At 40.4% G+C, this 22,035-nt stretch overlaps 1 protein-coding gene across 3 annotated transcripts in view; it reads right to left on the reverse strand.

Moving 5' to 3' along the window:
• The window catches only part of ST3GAL3 (ST3 beta-galactoside alpha-2,3-sialyltransferase 3), a 205,732-nt gene that overhangs the window by 111,214 nt on the left and 72,483 nt on the right, over positions 1-22,035 (reverse strand). For all 3 annotated transcript variants that reach the window (XM_061122149.1, XM_061122150.1, XM_061122151.1), the window contains one exon: positions 2,099-2,146. In XM_061122149.1, the coding sequence (XP_060978132.1) occupies positions 2,099-2,146 (48 nt within the window). The remainder of the gene's footprint in view (positions 1-2,098; positions 2,147-22,035) is intronic.

Below are 22,035 nucleotides of genomic sequence, written 5' to 3' on the forward strand. Positions count from 1 at the left end.
TTCAAAAGCATCAATTCTTCGGCACTCGGCTTTCTTTATAGTCCAACTCTCACATCCATACATGACTACTAGAAAAACCATAGCCTTGACTAGATGGACCTTTGTCAGCAAAGTAAGGTCTCTGCTTTTTAAAATGCTGTCTAGGTTGGTCATAACTTTCCTTCTAAGGAGCAAGCGTCTTTTAATTTCATGGCTCCAGTTACCATCTGCAGTGATTTTGGAGCCCCCAAAAATAAAGTCTGTCACTGTTCCCACTGTTTCCCCATCTATTTGCCATAAAGTGATGGGACTGGATGCCATGATCTTAGTTTTCTGAATGCTGAGTTTAAGCCAACTTTTTCACTCTCCTCTTTGACTTTCATCAAGAGGCTCTTTAGTTCTTCTTCACTTTCTACCATAAGGGTGGTGGTGTCATCTGCATATCTGAGGTTATTGATATTTCTCCCGACAATCTTGATTCCAGCTTGTGCTTGAAATGCTAATTTGTATTTCCCTAGGTACTAATACAATTGAAGACCTTTTCATTGGGTTATTGACCATCTGGATTCCTCTTTTGTGAAGGGCCTATTTGGGTCTTTTGCTTGTTTCTATACAGGGTTGCTTCTTTATTCACATTGATCTTTGTAGCTCTTTATTCTGGAAACAAGCCCTGTGTGGGCTATTTATGTTATAGATATCTTTTTTCACTCTGCCTTTTCACTCTCTTAATGGTATCTTTTGATTAACAGAAGTTTTACTTTGTAATAAAATTGTAATGTAATAAATTATAATAAATGTAATAAAATTGATTCATCTTTTTCTATGTGAATTGACACAACTTTATGCCTATTTCAAAACTCTTTCTATCTGTCCATTCAGTCTTAAAGCATTTCAGTGGAGTATCAAGTATCAAGGCATGCGACAGCAAGATGGCAAGGCAGAGAGTATAGGCTCTAGGGTTGGACAGATATGAGTGGCCCTGGACAGGGTACTTTGACTCTTGAGTATTAGGTTTCTTTATCTATAATTAAAGATGTACTTACTATCTACCTTGCAAGAAGTGTGCAAAGCATTGGCTTTGGTGTTTTTAGTGCTGGCACACAGCAGGCCCTCAATGAAGAGTGGTAGCTGAGATTGTATTCTCTGATCGTCCTTCCCCTCGTCCACATTGCTACAGTGGCCTGAACCTCATGGCTGCATTGTAAAACATCAATCTATTGCCGTTAACCACAGCAAAATGCGTTAATTGCCTTTAACAGGCCAGCAAAGTCTCCCTATTACTCACAGGCAGCACCTATGGTACAAGGACCACCATCTTCAACTAAAACTTAAGACCTGATGCATGGAGATGCTCTCTCATGAGGTAAAGTCATTCTGGGGCTCCCATATGGATGCAATGGCAGCAAGCTGAAGAATCAGTATCTTCCCTTTCTGTTCACTGCCAACAGCAGAGTGCTGTGGGGCAGGCAGACAGCCTGAGACAGGGGAGAGCTGGGCTCCACTGAGCCTGGGTGATCTGAGTCAAAGCAGTGGGTGCCGATTTCTGCGTCCTGCACTGTCGACGCACGGAAGCATGGGAGCGCTTCAGCATGTGTGCACAGTACCGTGCCCCTACACACCGGAGGTGTACACACAGGAGGCGTGTATTTGAGTTATACGGGGTGTGCCTGTGAACCGCAACAGGGTGTGTGTTCTCAGGAAGCTGTGATGCTCTCACCAGCCCAGCATGTTCCTGGAGACCCTGATGGTCCACTGCTCCTGCGTGCCCAGAGCTTGGGGTCTTTCAGGGGTCTCTGCCCATCTCTCTCTGAGACAGGATGTGTGCACAGGAAACAGACATCTCTTCTATGACCCTGGACCACCCTGAATGAGGAAGGAGCATCTACTGCAAACTCTTTACTGCACACGTTCAAAGCAACTGGTGAAGTCCTCTGGATGCTGCATCCCACTGCTGCTTCCCAGACCACGGGTCCCTAGAAAAGCTTCTTGAGATCTTCCCACAATATTAAGATATTCCAGTGCCCTCCCCAGACACCCCCTCCCCCACCTCATTAGGCTCCACTTCAACTGTGGCCAGTACTGAGAGCAGAAAGGATGACAGAGGGGGAGGGATTGGTACCTGAGCCTAGTGTTTGTCCCGCGGAGTCAAAGGAAAGAACCACTGAATCTGCAACACAAGAGGACAAGTTCATTTCTTTCTCCTTCTTACGGTAAAAACAAAAACAAACAAAAAAAAAAAAGCAAGCTCTCACTGGCATTGCCCAAACCCTCTCCCAAGGAAAGGTCAACAGGACTGGAATCAGCTGCACAGACAGCCTCCACAGGTCCATCCCACCCATCCACTGGGCCAGGAGGCCCTGCTGAGCCCAGCCCCAGCCTCCTGCCACTGGGAGGAACATCTCAGGGCAGAGACATGCCCCAAATTCTTCAGACGCATTTCCTGTCCAATTAGGGGACAAATTTACTTTTTTTTCTTTCTCACAGTGAAAATAAAATTAAAACAAAGCAAAAGAAAACTTCCCTCCTGCATCTGGTTAAAGGCACCAACATTTTCCTTTGACTTCCTTTCTTTTCCTATTATTATATCCAATTGCTTATTATTTACCTCCCCCAAAAGGCATCAGGTGACTTACAGGAATTTACAGTATACACTGGAATTTTAAAAGTGAAGAAATCAAAGGAAGGAAAAATATTATATAGTCAGGGGAATGTTAGTGCACAAAATACAGGCCATGAGGACCTAACCAAACACCACAGGTCGAATCAAAGAAGTCTGAGCTCCCAAACAGCTAAATAAAGGAGAAAATGAACAAGACTGAGGGCTCACAGTATATTCATTCATTCATTTACTCAACTATTCAGTAAATATTTATTGAGCATCTACTACACACAAGATACTATACTATGGCTTTGCGATCCAGACACACAAAAAAATGCATGATCTCTAGCCTCGTGGACCTGTCATCAGTCTAAGAGAAAAAAAGCTACCCAACAACAACTCATTCAACTGAAAACTGATGAAGTAAAAGCAACAACAATAAAGAGTGCGGAAAAGCACTAAAAGTTTGGAAGGGGAGCATATATTGGTTAGGGAAGGCTTCCCTGAAGAAGTGACACCTGAACTACAAGGGGATGGATATGTAGGATACACAGAGGTTAAACCCAACAAGAAGGGAAGGGGCATTCCAGGCAGAGGGTGTCCTGTGGGGAGACCTGAAGCAGGATTGGACAGGGTGCCTCAGAGCAACCAGAAGTAGAAAAGCAAATACTATATAGTGATCAGAAAGAAATTCCTCTTATAGGTCTTAACAAATGGAGATGCTACACCATGTTGAAGACTGTTAACTTCTACAACATCTCTATTACATGATAAATAACTGTGGATCTTTTATGGCTGTTTCCTACAACAGGAGCCAATACAAATGATGGCATAAAGCCAACACATAGCTCAATAAATGCAAATTATTAATACAAGGGACACCAAAACAATTTAAGGACCAACATAACCCCAGAGACCCCAGACTTAAAAAGGATCATATTCAAAAGGCTCAGTCACTACAAAGGAATGCTAGCTGGCTGCCTATAGGAACAGCACCTGCACCCCAGGGAGCATCCCACCCCAGCAGAATCCTTCAGATCTCAGGTGTACGTCATTTTCTTTGTACTGTACATGGAAATCTGACACAAGAGTTCCAAAACTGGAAGTTACATCTGTCCCACTGCTAGACTAAAAGCTCCATAAAGACGGACACTATGGATGCTTTGTTCACTGATATGTTACCAACATAACACCTGGTGTGTGCTCAGTCACTTAGTCGTGTCCAACTCTTTGCCACCCTATGGACTGTGGCCTACTAGGCTCCTCTGTCCATGGGAATTCTCCAGGCAAGAATACTGCAGTTTCCATGCTCTCCTCCAGGGGATCTTCCCTGACCCAGGGATTGAACCGCGTCTCTTATGTCTGCTGCATTGGCAGGCAGGTTCTTTACCACTATCGCCACCTTTGCCTTTTGTGGATATCTGCCTGTCCTTCTTTTGCTGGGAGTGTTCTGATAGCCCCCTTATCCACACTTAAACCTCCAACTTAGCCTACTGCCATCGTCTTTTATACTGCTGCATGATTTTTCTAAAAAGTATACCTGACCACCTCTTTGCTCTTGATTAAAATGCTTCAGTGGCTTCCTCTAGCCTGAAAGATAAAGTCCAAGCTCTGACCTTCAAGGTCTTTACCATTCTGGCTAATTTATGACCTGTAATATACCTCATGTTCCAGATATGCTAAACTGTTTCTATTTTTCCAAAGAGATCTTCACCTTCATGTTTTCAGACATCTGACATACTGTTTTCTCTGCCCACTTGCATAGAAAATCTCCCACTTTTCTATTAAGACCCAAAGAGATCATCTCCTCTTCTTAAAGCCTCCTCTGGTCAACTCTGCCCCTTCTCTTTAGGCCATCACTGCATGCCATTATGGCATTTGTCATAGTGCCTTATAATCCTGTCTTTACTCTTGCTCTTCTCTCATTAAACTGCACGTCCCCTGAGGACAAGGACTGTCTACTCATTTTGAGGCTTTGATGTCAAGTGCACTGACTGACACTCAGAAAGTGGTCAACATGCTCATTAAACAAAGGAATGTTTGTTTCCTTTGCTTCCTTTCAAAGGTGATGTTATCTGAGTGATATTTCACAAACTGGTGAGGGGAGAGATCTATTCTGCACAGAGATTCTCATTCAATTCAAGTCAACCTTGAAATGTCCTTGTAGAAGAAAGATTCAGAGGTTCAAGCCCAGCCTCATCCTTGGGAGAAGAAAGCATTCCCACGAAGCAGTGCAGGGGGAATAAGGAAAGGGCCCCAGGCGCTTTCTAGGTGAGGGATCACAGTCACCTGGAGGAGATTAGCAAAGCCTTTCTGAGAAGCTGACTGCCCAGGTGAGCAACAGTAACACCATCTCAAATTTTTATTGCAGTTGACAAGTATTTTTCCAATTGCAATTTACTGTCTTTGTACACACAAGCAGTTCTGAACTAATCTCTTTCAAAGTTTTCAATCTTTTTCTAAAAGAAAAAAGGCTACACGTTAACTAAAAGACTAAAACTTTAAGAGTAAAAGGAAAAAAAAAGAAACTTAAATGTGAACAACGGTTGTCTCTGGGTGAAAGAATTATAGATGATATTTATTCCTGCAGTTTTGAAAAATTTCTATAGTGAATATGTAACTTGTATTATCAGAGGGAGAAAGAGTTAGGAAAAAACTTTCTAATCCAGCTCTAGGATTTTAACCTCTAACTCACTGGTACCAATGCAAAAGGATGGCAGGTTCTTGATCGCCTTCCTGATTCCCTGTATGTGCTGACAAGCGTTCTGGCTTTTCCCTTTCCTTACATTTCATGACACTTAACTATACCTCAGTAACCTCAATTCCTAAATAGACCAGCTTTTAAGAAATTATTTTCTTCTTCCTTCCTTCTCACAAATATTATCAGGGGCCCATTATGTGCCAGGCCTGGTGATACTAGAGATATGAACTGGTCTATCTAATCTATCCTATCTGATCTATTCTATCCAGCAGATAGGAGCTGGTCTTTGCCTTCTAGCCAAGGAAACAGAGGTGTCAATTGGCACTTAGAAATCAAGCATGATAAAGATATGCAAGAAGCAAGTACCAAACAGATAACAGTCTTACTGGAAAGAGTCAGAGTTTTTGTAAATATTATTTCCAGTGGAGGTGGAATGCTCCCAAGAGTGTGTGTCTTTAAACTGCAGAAGATGCAAGTGAGAGGGCAGAAACTTCAGGAGGAAGTCAGGGACATATATCATGTTTTGTGTAATTTGGATGGATATTGCTTTGAGCATTTAAGGCAGAGATTTGAGAATCAGTTTGGCCATTCATTTTTTTGTGTTTATTCTGAAGGATGTAAGATCATTTGAGCTATAAACCATTTTGACAGCTAAAGGGAAAATTCAGTATTCAACAAACTGAAAAGTTTGTTTTGCAAGAAGCAGAGCAAGAATATCCAGACTTCTCCCTCTCAGGCTAACAGATATGTCATTTTTATTTCAAGCAGCCCAGGCTCCAGCTGTTTCAGGCTCTGAGGCCAGAGGCAGCCATGTGGTGTGCTAAGCAAGTGACCAAACAGAATTCCAGACCAAAGCACAACAGAGCATTGCTACACATGACTTTGTTCAGTGCGGAAACCTAGAATTGACTAGAAACCTTTTATTATGGTCAGATGTTTCCTGTGTCTGGTTTCTGAAGTGGATAAAAAGAATATTAAGAGAGGATGGAGAACGGGGCCCAGTCTTTCCAGTCATTGGACCGGATTCCAAAGTCATATTATGGGGTGAATAAGCTATGTTTTAGGTACTACCTGTCATGGCACACACTCAACACATATATTCTGCTAGCCACCATAGGTATGCCCTACAGATGGAAGAATGAATGAATGAAAGAAAAAAAAACAACTGTTCCATCATGTAGCTTATAACCTAACAGGTAACATAAATACATATATAAACCTAAGCATTATATAGTTAATAATAACATACTGTATACTTGAAGTTTGTTGAGACAGTAGATATTAAATGTTATCACCACACACATACATGCAAAAAGGTAACTATATGAGGTGATGGATGTGCTAACTAGCCTTATTGTAGTAATCATTTCACATTATATACATCTTTCAAACAATCACATTGTACTCCTTAAACTTACACAATGCTATTTCTCAATAATAACTCAATAAAGCTGAGACATTATTTTGCTGACAAATGTCCATCTAGTCAAAGCTATGGTTTTTGCAGTAGGCATGTATGGATGTGAGAGCTTGACCATAAAGAAGGCTGAGTGCCAAAGAATTGATGCTTTTGAACTGTGGTCTTGGAAAAGACTCTTGAGAGTCTCTTGGACAGCAAGGAGATCAAAGCTGTCAATCCTAAAGGAAATCAACCCTGAATATTCACTGGAAGGACAGATACTGAAGCTGAAGCTCCAACACTTTGGCCACCTGATGCGAAGAACTGACTCATTTGAAAAGACCCTGATGCTGGAAAAGATTGAAGGCAGGAGGAGAAGGGGATGACAGAGGATGAGGTGGTTGGATGGCATCACTGACTCGATGGACATGAGTCTGAGCAAGCTCCAGGAGATAGTGATGGACAGGGAGGCCTGGCATGCTGCAGTCCATGGGGTCGCAAAGAGTCAGACACGACTGAGTGACTGAACTGAACTGAAAGCTGAAGGGGAAAAGCTAAGTATAATGTATAGGTATGGAAATAAGGGGGATTTTTCATTGTTCATTAATTCAACATATTAATTAAGCAACTACTATATACCAGACTTAGGGATACAATGGTAAAGAAGAACAAAAATGCTCCTATTCTCAAGGAATTTATATTTTAATCAGGGCGATTGAAAAAAAAACAGTAAAAAAAATGAACAAGATAATTTCTGACAGTGATAAGTGGCATGAAGAATATTCAATGATGTAACAGTGATCACAGGCGGGAGCACAGGCAATGCTAGATTTGGTGTTTTGGGAAGACTTCTCTGAGGAGGCGACATATGACTGAGACTGGAAGGCAGGAATCCACCAAGAAAAGACCAAAGGAAAAAGAGTTCTATGTGGAAGGAAAGCAAGTATAGCAATCTTGGTACATTTAAGAAGCAGAGAGAAGGCCAGTGTTGCTGGAACACAGAGCATGGAAAACACAAGGTGGGTGTGACATGGGGTCACAGAGGAAGACAGGAGCCAGATCTGTAGGAGCCCTTATGTAAGAGGCCACAGCAAGACATCTGTACTGTGTTTCAATAGCAGGGAGAAGCCCCCGCTTAAAACTTGGGGAGAAACTGATCTGATTTATATTTTTAAACATAAACGCTCACTGCTATGCAGGAACTAAACTGACTGTTCTGGCAACACAGTAAAAGGTAGATTGGAGAGAAAGACAGAGAGAGATTGAAGGCCAGGAGACTGGTAGAAAAGAACGCAACATTCCAGATGTGAAATGATGGTGGCCTGAACCAAGGCAGTGGCAACAAAAATAAAAAACAAAAGCCAATGGATGCTAATAATGTTTAAAAGGGAATATTTATAGGGTTAGTGACTTGCAGGTCATGAGTAAGAGATTAGGAAGAAGGAGGATTATGTATATCTATATTCTGGGCTTGGGCATATAGATGCTGATCTTTGCTTAAATGGGAGTAGCCTTCATCTAAGCCACATGACCCCGCCTCTCCTCTGGTCAGACAACTGGATCACAAGTGAGCACATGATCCATGAGAAAGCAATCCATAGACTGATCATCCATCTAAAATGCACACAGGTTCTACCTTCTACAGACTTGAGTTGGGATGCACAGAGCGGGGCTGTGGGCAGGAAATACAAGCAAACAAGCAAATAAGAACAGAGGCTGGGAGGCTACGGACTGGACTTGATGCTGGGCCTTCGGGGCCCATGTTAGTGGTAGCGAAGAGCCACAAGTGTGTTGAGGAGAAGACACCAGAGCTGCCTTGGATCCAGAATATTCCTTCGGTGCAGTCAGCTATCCCATGCATCATGAGACCTTGAGATTTAGCTTTTAGTTCCTAGGGACTTGGCCTGTAATTGAGTTTCTCATTTTCAAAACTCTTGCTATCTTGGAGCTGTCTGTAGTCTGAGTGGATTCACTTCCTCTACCTTCCAGCCTGCATGCTTTAATACCCTGGAGCACTTTCTGCCTTTCCAATAAGCTGCTCCAAGCACAACTCACCCTGAGAGTCTAAATTTCAGAAGTAGAAGGCCCCACTTGGACGCTGGGTCTAATCTGTGTTTTCCAATCTAACTTCATGAAAGAGCTCTCAATTTTGGGTATTCACTGTTCCATCAGCAAAACTGATACTTCAATAGCCACATGGCTACCTGTGTCTTGTTCTACTCTATCCACTGCTTAGATTCTGAGGAAAGCTAACTCCTAGTCTGAGCCCCTCGATTTATTCCCTTTCAACCCTAACCCCAAACAAACATAACATGAGTTTTGGAGATTCCTGAGATACATAGAGAAATGAGATTCCTGAAGACACATAGAGGAAACAAAAAGCTCAAGGATAGAAAATGAAACACATGCATTGATTTAGAAGACTGTGGTATATGGAAGAGACATGAGTAAAATAATTAGAGATAGGAGTAGCATGACAGAGGAAGCCAGAGGAGGTAAGAATTGTTGGTAAAAAGGAGTATCTAAATGTGGCAAAGAGGAGGAAGAAGCTGATGAATGAAAAGATACTGCCAAATCACTCACTGGGAAGGCATTTGTAACTTTAGTGGGACTGAACTGTGAGTGTGTTAAGTGGAGGCTGTTGACTTAGCAGACTTATTTCAGAAAGTCTCTCCCTAGGTTTATGTCATTAATTTATCAAACATATACAGAGTTCTTCCAAACTCAAGAGACTGTATGGAAAGATCAGAGAAGGTCCCTGACATGAAAGAATTTATGAACCATCAGGAGGAGAATACAAAGATATAAATAACTATATTACAAGCCTCTAGAGAAGTTGCCCTAGGAGTTAAGAGACAAGAGGGAGATTTTTTTCTGGGAGAAGCTGGGAAGACTTGAAGGAGAGGGTATTTGAGCTGGTGTGAAATAAACTCATGGGACAGGCTGTGCTGGTCATGTGAGAACACTGAAGGAGAGGCAGTGAGGCATGGAAACTAAGGGGTGTGTGGTTTCAGGAAGGTAAAATTGTACCTAAATAATATATTAGGGTTTCTTTTAGGAGGTAAAAATGCATGTGACTAAAAGAACTAGTCAATACAACCTGTTTAGACTTTCAAGAAAGGCTCTGACACATCAAAGACTATTTTTAAAAAGCGAGTCACCATGAAATTGCAGAAGAAATTGCTATGTCATCCAGGAGACAAAAGGCATTGGCTGAGGATCAGGGGCAGGACACCCCTGGGGCATCAGCACCACAGGGAGACGGGAAGTCTGGGAGTAGCTGGATTTATACCACCAACTCCCCTCTAAGAGGCTGGGGGAAGGGGGAAAGGGTGGCACCACTTACAAACACCTGTTGGTGCAACAGAAGGTGGATTGAAAGTGGTCCTAGGTGTGTGTTAAGACTGAGAGTGAGATGATAGGATGAGGTTTGGAACTTCAGCGACCTGGGAAAGTGTTAGTCGTGGTGCCCTAGAAATAAGAAAGAGCTGGGTTTAGTGCAAAAACCATAGTTTGCTGAACCTTGATTTAGATTACACATACACCTCGCTCCCTTCCAAACCCTTCCAAAAGATGGAAAAGGTCATTTGTTTGTTATAAATCAGAAGTACACAGGAACAGAAAATGGAGAAGAGACATCAGCAACAGAAGTTTTGGAAAGCAGATAAATAAGTGGAACTTATTCCACAAAACCAGGAAAGGCGAATCCTACATAGTAGTGGGAAAAGCTGAAATATATCCTAAAATATACCACAGAACTCCCCAAAGGCTCAATCACTGGCAGCACCAGGTACCACTAGAAGTAGGAGAGAAGATATTAAAAAGAAGAAACCTCTCTCTTAAGTGTAGGCTGACAGCCAAGACCACAAGGCATTAGAAGAAATTACCTAATATGATGATAGAGACCAAAACAAATGAAAAGTAAATGCAATGTGGAAAAAGAGAAAACACATACAACACTGAAAGTTTTTTTAAAATCATTAAAATCCTCAGAGAGAAAATATTTTATTCAGGAAATAGATGCCATTTCTAAAAGAAAGGTACATTCAGTGAATTAAAACAAAAAATAACTCTTGGAAATTAAAAACATAATAGCAGAAATAGAAAAGATTAAAAAAATAAGTCAAGGAAATGATTAAAAAAATAAGTCAAAGATAGAATGTGGGACACAAAAATTTTTTTGTTTGTTTGTTTGTTTAATTAGAGCACCAGTTTAGGAAACACAACAACTGAATTATGGAAGTTCTAACAAAAGAAAATATTTAATAGAAGGGAGAAATATTCAAAGAAATAAGTAAATAACACTTCCCCATAACCAAAGAACTTGAGTTTTTTAATCTAAAAGGGTCCTCTGAGTGTATAGCACAAAATAAAAATAGCCCTCCAACAAGTATGTCATCATGAAATTTCAGAACACTCAAATTTCCAGAGAGAACAACAGCAAAGAGGTTTTATAAAGTCAGAGTGGCTTCAGATCTCTCAAGAAAAGCACTGAAAGTCTAAAATATAGTGATGCAACATCTTCAAAATTCTGAGGAAAATAATTTCCAACCAAGAATTCTATACCCAGCCAGACTATCAATTAAATATGAAATTAAAATAAAGACACTTTCATATGGGCAAAGTCTCAAAAATTTACTTCTCATGCATCCTTTCTCAGGATATTATTAGAGGATGTGTTCTAGTAAATGAAGAATAATTTTTTTTTAAAAAAATGGACTCCAGGAAATGAGATATACCAAAAAAGAAGGATGGTGAGGGAGACTCCAAGGTCATGCAGGGCAGCAGGGATAGACAGAAAATAGTCCAGAGCAGTGCAAGTCAGAAGGCCCCTAGAGAGATTTCTTCAAGAAAATGAAACTAATAGACTATCTAATGTGTTTGGACATATGGAGAGCAGATTTATACAACTGAGGAAGGGTGCAGAGTTGAATTATTGATCAATACATAGAAAACTAAGCAAAATATAAGGCATGAATGTAACTGACTTCAAGAAAAATATTCTCTGAAAAGACAGTAATCATGGTATCTATGAACAGCATTTTCATGGCTATACTATTTAGACTGAACGTTTTTCTAACTATATCAGGAGAATGGAAGTATGGACTTGATATCTGTAGTGGAGGAGCAGTGAGTGTGTCCGTGTGTGCGTTCAGTTGCTCAGTCATGTCTGACATTTTGTGCCCCCATGGACTGTAGTCCACCAGGCTCCTCTATCCATGGAATTGCCCAGGAAAGAATATTGGAGTGGATTGCCATTTCCTCCTCCAGCAGATCTTCCCAATCAAGGGATCGAACCCACGTCTCCTGTGTCTCCTGTATCGGCAGGCATATTCTTTACCACTGTGCCACTTTGGAGGACTGCAGTGAGTGTGATAGAGTACTAAACCTTCATCTTCCATTAGAGAAATGGATGTGTGCCAAGTTGCTTCAGTCATGTCCGATCCTTTACGGCCCTATGGACGGCAGCCCACCAGGCTCCTCTGTCCATGGGATTTTCTCAGCAAGAATACTGGAGTGGGTTGCCATGTCCTCCCCCAGAGGATCTTCCTGACCCAGGAGTTGAACACTCATCTCTTTATATCTCCTGCATTGGCAGGTGGATTCTTTACTGCTAGTTCCACCTAGGAGCCCACAGAAATAGTTAATACTCAAAACAGAACTATCAAAAATGAATCAACTATACTTCAATAAAATAAAATTTTAATTAAATTAAAATTTAAAAAGGAAATATCAAGAATGGCAATATAACTAGGTTGCCTTGAGATCTGGAGGTAAATATCAAATAAATTAGGTTAAAAGAGTTGAAAACAAATGCTTCCTGGAGGTAGGAAATCAAGTACTGGTGGTAATGAGGAAGTGATTTTCTTGTTCATTTTTGTTGGTAACAAGTCTTGTAGAATTGTCTTTTTGAACTATGCACATGTATAACTTTAATAAAAACAAATATTAAATTCACTTGCAAGAGATTACAAAGCCTGTGGTGGTGGGGCCAGAGCTTCAAATTTAGTCAATCTGGTTCTCTAACCTATATATCATATATCTACCAACAGGGTCAATGAAGACTTTATTAGAAACCTCTGTCTTTAGTCGCTAAGTAATGTCCGACTCTCGCGACCCCATGGATTGTAGTCTCTCAGGCTCCTCTGTCCATGGGATTCTCCAGGCAAGAATACTGGAGTGGGTTGCCATTTCCTTCTCTGAGGATCTTCCCAACCCAGGGATTGAACCCAGGTCTCCTGCACTGCAGGCAGATTCTTTACCAACTGAGCTGTGAAGGAAGCCCTTACTAGAAACCTAGATGCCTCATATTTGATCATATCCTACTCAGTGCTTTACTAAATACTGTTTTACATTCTTTTGTGATTATCTTACTTATCTAAATATGATCTATAAAAAATAATTATCTAGAATAAAAAATAATTAAAAGATAAAACAACCAAACGTGTGAACCTTGTTTGGATCCAGATTAAAAAAAAAACAACTGTGGAAATGTAAATTTAAACTAATTAGGGATCTGTAACTATGAATTGCTGGGAGGGATTGGGGGCAGGAGGAGAAGGGGACGACAGAGGATGAGATGGCTGGATGGCATCACCGACTCAATGGACACGTGTTTGAGTAAACTCCGGGAGTTTGTGATAGACAGTGAGGCCTGGCGTGCTGCAATTCATGGGGTCGCAAAGAGTCGACACGACTGAGCGACTGAACTGAACTGAACTATGAATCGGGTATTGGAAAAAATTAAGGAATTATAGTTAATGTGCTGACAAAGGTCTGTATAGTCAAAGCTATGGTTTTTCCAGTAGTCATGTATGGATGTGAGAGTTGGACCATAAAGAAGGCTGAGCATTGAAGAATTGATGCTTTTGAACTGTGGTGTTGGAGAAGACTCTTGAGAGTCCCTTGAACTACAAGGAGATCAAACCAGTCAATCCTAAACAAAATCAACTCTGAATATTCACTGGAAGGACTGATGCTGAAGCTGAAGCTGAAGGTCCAATACTTTGACCACCTGATGAGAAGAGCTGACTCATTAGAAAAGACCCTGATGCTGGGAAAGATTGAAGGTAGGAGGAGAAGGGGATGACAGTGGATGAGATGGTTGGACGGCATCACTGACTCAATGGACATGAGCTTAAGCAAGTTCCGGGAGGTGGTGAAGGACAGGGAAGCCTGGTTTGCTGCAGTCCATGGGGTCACAAAGAGTCAGACATGACTGAGCAACTGGACAACAAATAGCTAATGTGAGGTAATAACATACTGGCTATCTTTTGTTAAAGTCCTTTATTGTTCGAGATGATACTGAAATACTTATGGGTAAAATGACTTGATGTCTGGGATTTGCTTTACAATCCAATACAATTTTTGAAGTTCAAATAATAAAAAAAGACATGATTCTCTATGAAAGCGGGCCTACAATATTCACATGTGCCTCAGACCTTTGGACAGGATAAGACTATTAAGTCATTTGCTGTATGACATTCTTTCCTTCATATGGAAAAAAGATGTACTTGATAGGCTGTCATTAAGAGTATGGTGCCATTCCATCCCCAAGAGATCACTTAATTAAGACAAAGGAAAGAAATAAAGTGAAAGGTTGCTCAGGTAAGTTTTTATATTTTGCCATGAAAAAAATTGTATACTTAATATTTTGTATTATTTTTATTTTGTATTATTTCTCAATAGCATAACTGAAGAATGAAAAGCAAGTGGTTGACATCACTGTCATTCATCTTAAATACTAAGAGTGGAAGGCATGGGAAAAAATGGAATACATTACTAATGGGAATATAAAATGGTAAAGCAAGTTTGGAAAACAGCCTGAGAGTGTCTCAAATATAGGAACAAATATAGGGCAAATAAAGAGTTACCATATGGCTCAACAATTCTACTGCTAGCTATACATAAACCAAAGAGAAATAAAAGTTTTATGTCCACACAAAAACTTGAATATGAATGTTTATAGCAGTGTTATTCACAATAGCCAAAAAGTGAAAGCAATCTAAATGTCTCTTCAACTGATGAATGAATTGTGGAATTAAAGAATCCTGCTCAAATTGAAGGGCTTCCCTGGTAGCTTAGTGGTAAAGAACCCACCTGTGAATGCAGGAGACAAGAGACTGAGGGTTCCATCCCAGGGTCAGGAAGATCTCCTGGAGGAGAAAATGGCAACCCACTCTGATATTCTTACCTGGAGAATCCCATGGATAGTGGAGCCTGGCAGGCTACAGTCCATGGGGTCACAAATCTGCCACGCAGCCTCAATTATTCCAAATGGGAAGAGATTACACCAGATCTCCAACAGAAAGGTGCCTCTACTACCCAGAAGGAAGAAGAAAACTCTCCACCCCATGATAGCCCAGCCGATCAGAGACTATATATAGCAGTAAAGCCAAGGAAAAGCCTCTATACTCCGGACTCCCAGCTTCCTCCAATGGACTCTCTGGTTATCACAGCAACAACTCCCAAATTTCCACCCCAGCTTCCCCAATAAAAGCAAGTTCCCTTTCCTCTAAAAAAGCAGGTTACTCTTTCTTGTTCTCTGGACTTGCCTATGGTTTGCCATAGATTGCGTTTCCCAAACAGCAATTCCTCTGGTTGTTGTTGTTTAGCTGCTAAGTAATGTCCGACTCTTCACAACACCATGAACTGCACCACGCCAGGCTTTCCTGTCCTTCACTGTCTCCCAGAGTTTCCTCAAATACATGTCCATTGAGTTGGTGATGCTATCCAATCATCTCATCCTCTGTCGCCTCCTTCTCCTCCTGCCCTCAATCTATCCCAGCTTCAATGTCTTTTCCAATGAGTCGGCTCTTTGCATCCAGTTGGCCAAAATATTGAAGCTGCAGCTTCAGTAACAGTCCTTCCAATGAGTATTCAGGGTTGATTTCCCTTAGGATTGACTGGTTTAATCTTCTTGTTGTCCAAGGGACTCTCAAGAATCTTGTCCAGCACCACAATTCGAAAACATCAATTCTTCAGTGCTCAGCCTTCTTTATGGTCCAACTCTCACATCTATATACGACTACTGGGAAAACCATAGCTTTTACTATATGGACCTTTGTTGGCAAAGAGATGTCTTTCCTTTTTAATACACTGTCTAGGTTTGTCAGAGCAAGGAGCACACATCTTTTAAATCCATGTCTGCTGTCACCATCTGCAGTGATTTTGGAGCCCAAGAAAACAAAGTCTGTCACTGCTTCTACTTTTTCCCCTTCTATTTGCTATGAAGTGATGGGACCAGATGTCATGATCTTAGTTTTTTGAATGCTGAATTTTAAGTCAGCTTTTTCACTCTCCTCTTCACCTTCATCAAGAGGCTCTTTAGTTCCTCTTTGCTTTCAACTATTAGAGTGATGTCATCTGCACATCTGAGGTTGTTGATATTTCTCCTGGCAATCTTGCTTCCAGCTTGTGATTCAACCAGCCCAGCATTTCACATGATATATTCTGCATATAAGTTAAACAAACAGGGTGACAATATACAGCCTTGTCATACTCCTTTCCCAATTTAGAACCAGTTGTTCCACATCTGGTTCTGGTTGTTGCTTCTTGACCCGCATACAGGTTTCTCAGGAGACAATAAGATGGTCTGGTATTCCCATCTCTTTAAGAGGTTTCCAGTTTGTTGCGTGATACACACAGTCAAAGGCTTTCACATATTCAATGTGAAACAGAAGTAGATGTTTTTCTGAAATTCCATTGCTTTCTCTATGATCCAAGGAATGTAGGCCATTTGATCTCTGGTTCCTCTGCTTTTCTAAATCCAGCTGCACATCTGGAAGTTCTCGGTTCACATTCTGTTTAAGCCTAGCTTGAAGGATTTTGAGCATAACCATAAGCATGCAAAATGAGCACAGTTGTATGGTAGTTTGAACATTCTTTAGCACTGCCCTTCTTTGGGGTTGGAATGAAAGCTGACATTTTCCAGGCCTCTGGCCACTGCTGAATTTTCCAAATTTGCTGGCATATTGAGTACAGCACTTTAACAGCATCATCTTTTAGGATTTTAAATAGCTCAGCTGGAATTCCATCACCTCCACTAGCTTTGTTTTTGTAGTAAAACTTCCTCAGGCCCACTTGACTTCACACTCCAGGATGTCAGGCTCTAGGGGAGTGACACCACCATTGTGGCTATCTGGGTCATTAAGACCTTTTGTGTATAGTTCTTCTGTGTATTCTTGCCACCTTTTTAAAATTACTTCTGCTTCTGTTAGGTCCTTACCATTTCTGTCCTTTATCGTGCCCATCCTTGCATGAAATGTTCCCTTGATGTCTCCAATTATCTTGAAGAGATTCTACTCTTTCCCATGCTATTGTTTTCCTCTACTTCTTTGCCTTGTTCCTTGAAGAGGGCCTTCTTACCTCTCCTTGCTATTCTCTGGAACTCTGCATTCAGTTGGGTATATCTTTCCCTTTCTCTCTTGCTTTTCATTTCTTTCCTTAGATAACCACTTTGCCTTCTTGCATTTCTTTTTCTTGGGGATGGTTTTGGTCACTGCCTCCTGTACAACATTATGAATCTCTCTCCATAGTTCTTCAGGCACTCTGTCTATGAGATCTAATCCCTTGAATCTATTCATCACCTCCACTGTATAATCATAATGGATTTGACTTAGGTCCTACCTGAACGGCCTAGTGTTTTTCCTTACTTTCTTCAATTTAAGCCTGAATTTTGCAATAAGGAGTTGCAAAAGCCACAGTTAGCTCCAGATCTTGTTTTTGCTGACTGTATAGAGCTTCTTCCTCTTCAGCTGCATAAAACATAACCAATCTGATTTCAGTATTGATGATTTGGTGATGTCCATGTGTTGAGTCATCCCTTGTATTGTTGGAAAAGGGTATTTGCTCTGACCAGTGTGTTCCCTTGACAGAACTCCATTAGCCTTTGCCCCGCTTCATTTTATACTCCAAGGCCAAACTTGCCTGTTATTCCATGTATCTCTTGACTTCCTACTTTCGCATTCCAATTCCCTATGATGAAAAGGACATGCTTTTTTGGTGTTATTTCTAGAAGGTCTTGTAGGTCCTCACAGAACTGGTCAACTTCAGCTTCTTTGACATCAGTGGTTGGGGCAAAGTCTTGGGTTACTGTGTTGTTGAATGGTTTTTGCCTTGGAAACTAATCAAGATCATTCTGTCATTTTTGAGACTGCACCCAAGTAGTGCATTTCAGACTCTTCTATTGACTATGAGAGCTTTCCTCTAAGGGATTCTTGCCCACAGTAGTAGAAATAATGGTCATCTGAATTAAATTCACCCATTCCTGTCCATTTTAGTTCACTGATTCCTAAGATGCTGATATCCACTCTTGGCCATATCCTGCTTGACTATGTTCAATTTACCTTGATTCATGGACCTAATAATCCAGGTTGCTATGCAATACTGTTCTTTACAGCATCAGACTTTACTTTCACCACCAGACAGATCCACAACTGAGCATCATTACTGCTTTGGCACAGCTGCTTCATTCTTTCTGGAGCTTTTAGTATTTGCCCTTTTCTCTTCCCGAGTAGCATATTGGACACCTTCCAACCTGGGGGCGGGGGCGCAGGGCTCATCTTCCAGTGTCATATCCTTTTTCCTTTTCATGCCATTCGTGGGGTTCTCATGGCAAGAATGCTAGAATGGTTTACCATTCCCTCTTTCAGTGGACCACGTTTTGTCAGAACTCTCCACTATGACACGTCCGTCTTGGGTGGCCCTTCAAGGTGCAGCTCATAGCTTCACTGGGTTACACAAGCCCCTTTGCCACGACAAGGATGTGATCCATAAAGGGGAATTCCTCTGGTACTGTAGAATAAATTCACTTTTGCTGGTAAAATAACTGGCTATTATACGATTAAAATTGACATATTTGGTGGCACAAGTGGGGTCCAAAGGAGGCAAACTCCCAGAGACAATGGCTCCTAGAATTAAGTGAGGTCACTTAACTAAGTCACTTGTGCTTATCACTTTGCTGAGCTGCTGACTGCCTTCAATTTGGAGAGTGTTTTCTTGGATTCCAAGCTCCAGTCTTTTCTGTTTCAAGCTCTCTAACTTTATTCAGGCTCTGGAAAGGCTTTGTCCTTTCAGGGAAAAGATTTCATCTGTCTGGTTCAAGGCTTCGTCCTTAGTACTCAAGTTGTTTTCTGGAGCATGTGGTAGCTAGGTTCTCTTTTGGAGACTAAGCTAACTGGGAACTATTCCTTTTGGAATCTGGGCAAAGACTCTTATCAACTTTCTTGGGTTTCTGGGAGAACTTAGGGAAATGGGACCCCACTCATCTAACTGCTCTGAAGGTGGTCTGCCTTTGGAGACTTGGGCCAGTTCATGTTTTAAAACTGTGGACACCCTTTACTGCATTTTAAACTAAGTGGGCTAGACAAACTAAAAGTAATTAGGAATTACAGTTGCCATTATGGAAAACTTTCAATCTCCCCAAATTCAAATAAGATTAAATCGGAGGGCTACACTCTAAAATTAAAACAAACATTTCACTGGTAACTGGAAACATGTACAAAACTCTAAAATTGCCTCTTTGCAAGATTCTGTTTCTAAATTTGCCAAAATAACCAAAAAAGAAAAAATGAAATCTACCAGAGCCTCAAACTCTTGTATTCCCCTCCCCGAACTTCTGGTTTTGGACCATCTTGTGTCCTTCTCCACCCACTTTGACTCAGACTCCGCCCTGACAGCCATCTTGTCCTCATACTCTGCCGCAATGTCATCTTCCTCTCTCCTCTGCAAAAACCTGCCCCTTTAAAAAATCAGACCCTCTGAGAATCCAAATGCTAAACCCTTAATTACTGTTTCTAAGACAATTGGAGCAAATAAACAACTAAAAGAAAAGATTTAAACAGCAATTGTCCTATATTTTTGAAAATAGACAAATAGATTCCAAAACGCTTAGGGGAAATTTTGTTTTCTATTTCCGTCTGGTTGGTGAAGTTTTTTGGTAGGTCTACTATCCTGTTCAAAAGATTCGACCTTTGTTTTAAATAAGGCCATCTTTAGGGGAAATCTTCACAGAGAGAACTCCAAACCACTCAGGAGACAACAGACTGCCTTCTTTGATTGATATGCAGAAGTTTCTAAAAGACAATTTGACTCCAAAAACAGTTCTAAAAGGGTCCTTACAGTATGCCAGAAAAACAATTTGGATCAAACTATTCTTTTGAGTTTTGTATTTTTGTACCTGAGATATGGCTAACATTTTTTTTTTTTAACATTTTAAATAAAACTGTAAGTTCCCCATTTGCATCTGCCTGTGCACTCATGTGTATCTATATGTGTGTGTTAGCTGCTCAGTCGTGTCTGACTCTTTGCAACCCCGTGGACTGTAACCTACCAGGCTCCTGTGTCCGTGGAATTCTCCAGGCAAGAATACTGGAGTGAGTAGCCTGGAGTGAGTAGCCATTTTCTTCTCCAGGAGATCTCCCTGACCGAAGGGTTGAACACAGGTCTCCTGTGTTGCAGGCAGATTCTTTACCCTCTGAGCCACCAGTGTATCTGTATATGTATGTATATATGTGTGGTATTTTTTTTTTTTCTACCTCTGGATAGTATTGCTAAAATTAATTCAAAAAGAGCTTTATTTAATTGGCTTAAAAACAAAAAAAGCAAAACAACAAACAAATGACCACTTAAATGAAATAAAATATAACAGAGGACTTTCTGGGTTTACATAATATAGTTTGAAAGCTAGTTTGGGGGTACTGGTTTAATTAAAATAGGCATGTCCTTGGAGTTACCAGTGTTGAAACTAATGCAGGCATACAATGTTTATTCTACCTGGGTTTATTGGTCAGATAAATTCATGTTATCTTCATTACAAAATTTGTGAGCAATAAATACATGGTATGATAAAGTTTTTCATGAATGTTGAAAACAAGTGAATTGAAAGTATCTGAAAGAGATATAGATTTCTGGGTAAATCTTTTAAATAGTTTCCCCAAATCTTTTTGGCGTCCTGAAACTTTACAATTTTGCTAAGTTAAATTAAATAATAGGTAGTCATTAAATATCTAGATCATTCCCAAATAAGATCAAAATACTAGAATATTACTTAAAATAGGTTCATCTACTTTTGGCTTCCTTTACAAAGGAACTAAAGATATTTGGGTCTATCAGTAACATACCACATTGGAAAATTTCCTTGAGGAAAATACATTTTTAGGAATTATGAAATATATTCATTAGTTCGTACAGACTACTCACAATTGTTTAAAGCTACCAGAAATAATTAGGGGAAACAACTACATATGCAACATAAGTAACACAGGTGCTTTTGGTAAACCCCGGTTTGATTCCTGGGTCAGGAAGATCCGCTGGAGAAGGGATAGCCTACCTACTCCAGTACCCTTGGGCTTCCCTTGTGGCTCAGCTGGTAAAGAATCTGCCTGCAGTGTGGGAGACCTGGGTCTGATCCCTGGGTTGGAAAGATTCTCTGGGAAAGGGAAAGGCTACCCACTCCAGTATTCTGGCTCGGAGAATTCCAAGGACTATACCGTCCATGAGGTTGCAAAGAGTCAGACATGACTTTCACTTTCACTTTTGGTAAGAAAAGGTAGAAGAACAGAAATGCATTTTATTGAGGGCAAGAATGTAATTTTGTCCTAAAGTGAAGCTAATTCAGAACAGGAAACACGAAAAATAGGACAAAAGCTAAATGAAATAGTAAGCTGTAGAAGATTTATGGGGAAAATTTTTTTGAAAAATAAATTTTGTATGTGGTCAAGCTGGCTAAGTTAAAACGAATTTACTCAAATATCAAAACTACACTGCTCCCAAATGAATTTGGTTTTTAATCTCTTAAAAGGGCAAAGTTTTCTTCGACCAAGTAGCCTGCTCCTTTTTTTTTAACCTCTAAGTAATTTGCTTAGAAAACAAAGATTCATGTTTTACCAAAGTTCTTTTCTAGGCTTCATTTTGTCTTAATCTGGTCTCTGATTACTTAAGAAAATGGAATCTTCTCAATATTAAAAGAACTAAGTTTTGCCTTCAACTATGTAACTTTTTGTATTTGCCTTTGAAATTTGTTACTTATTGTTACTGTGATCCAACAGATAATTATCATTTCATGATAATCTATGATCCTATTGGATCAAGTGTCCAAAACCTTTTGATATTTTTTATAAACGTCCCAAAAAGCAAGTTCTAAATGAAGTTTTTCTGACCTTGAGCTAACTCTGAGACCTTTCACAGGGTCCCTGGAAAATCTCAAGTCTTTTTGTCAGTTATAGGCAGTTACTGCTTTACTTTAATGCTTTTGCAAATATGTTTTTTCTTTAAAGAGATTCATGTATAAAGCTCTGACAGGTACTCTGGAATATGGGTTTTTGACGACTTTAAGATCATGTGACTGAACTGGGA

Source organism: Dama dama, chromosome 20 (genome assembly GCF_033118175.1).
Source record: "Dama dama isolate Ldn47 chromosome 20, ASM3311817v1, whole genome shotgun sequence".
In the NCBI taxonomy this organism is placed as follows: Eukaryota; Metazoa; Chordata; class Mammalia; order Artiodactyla; family Cervidae; genus Dama; species Dama dama.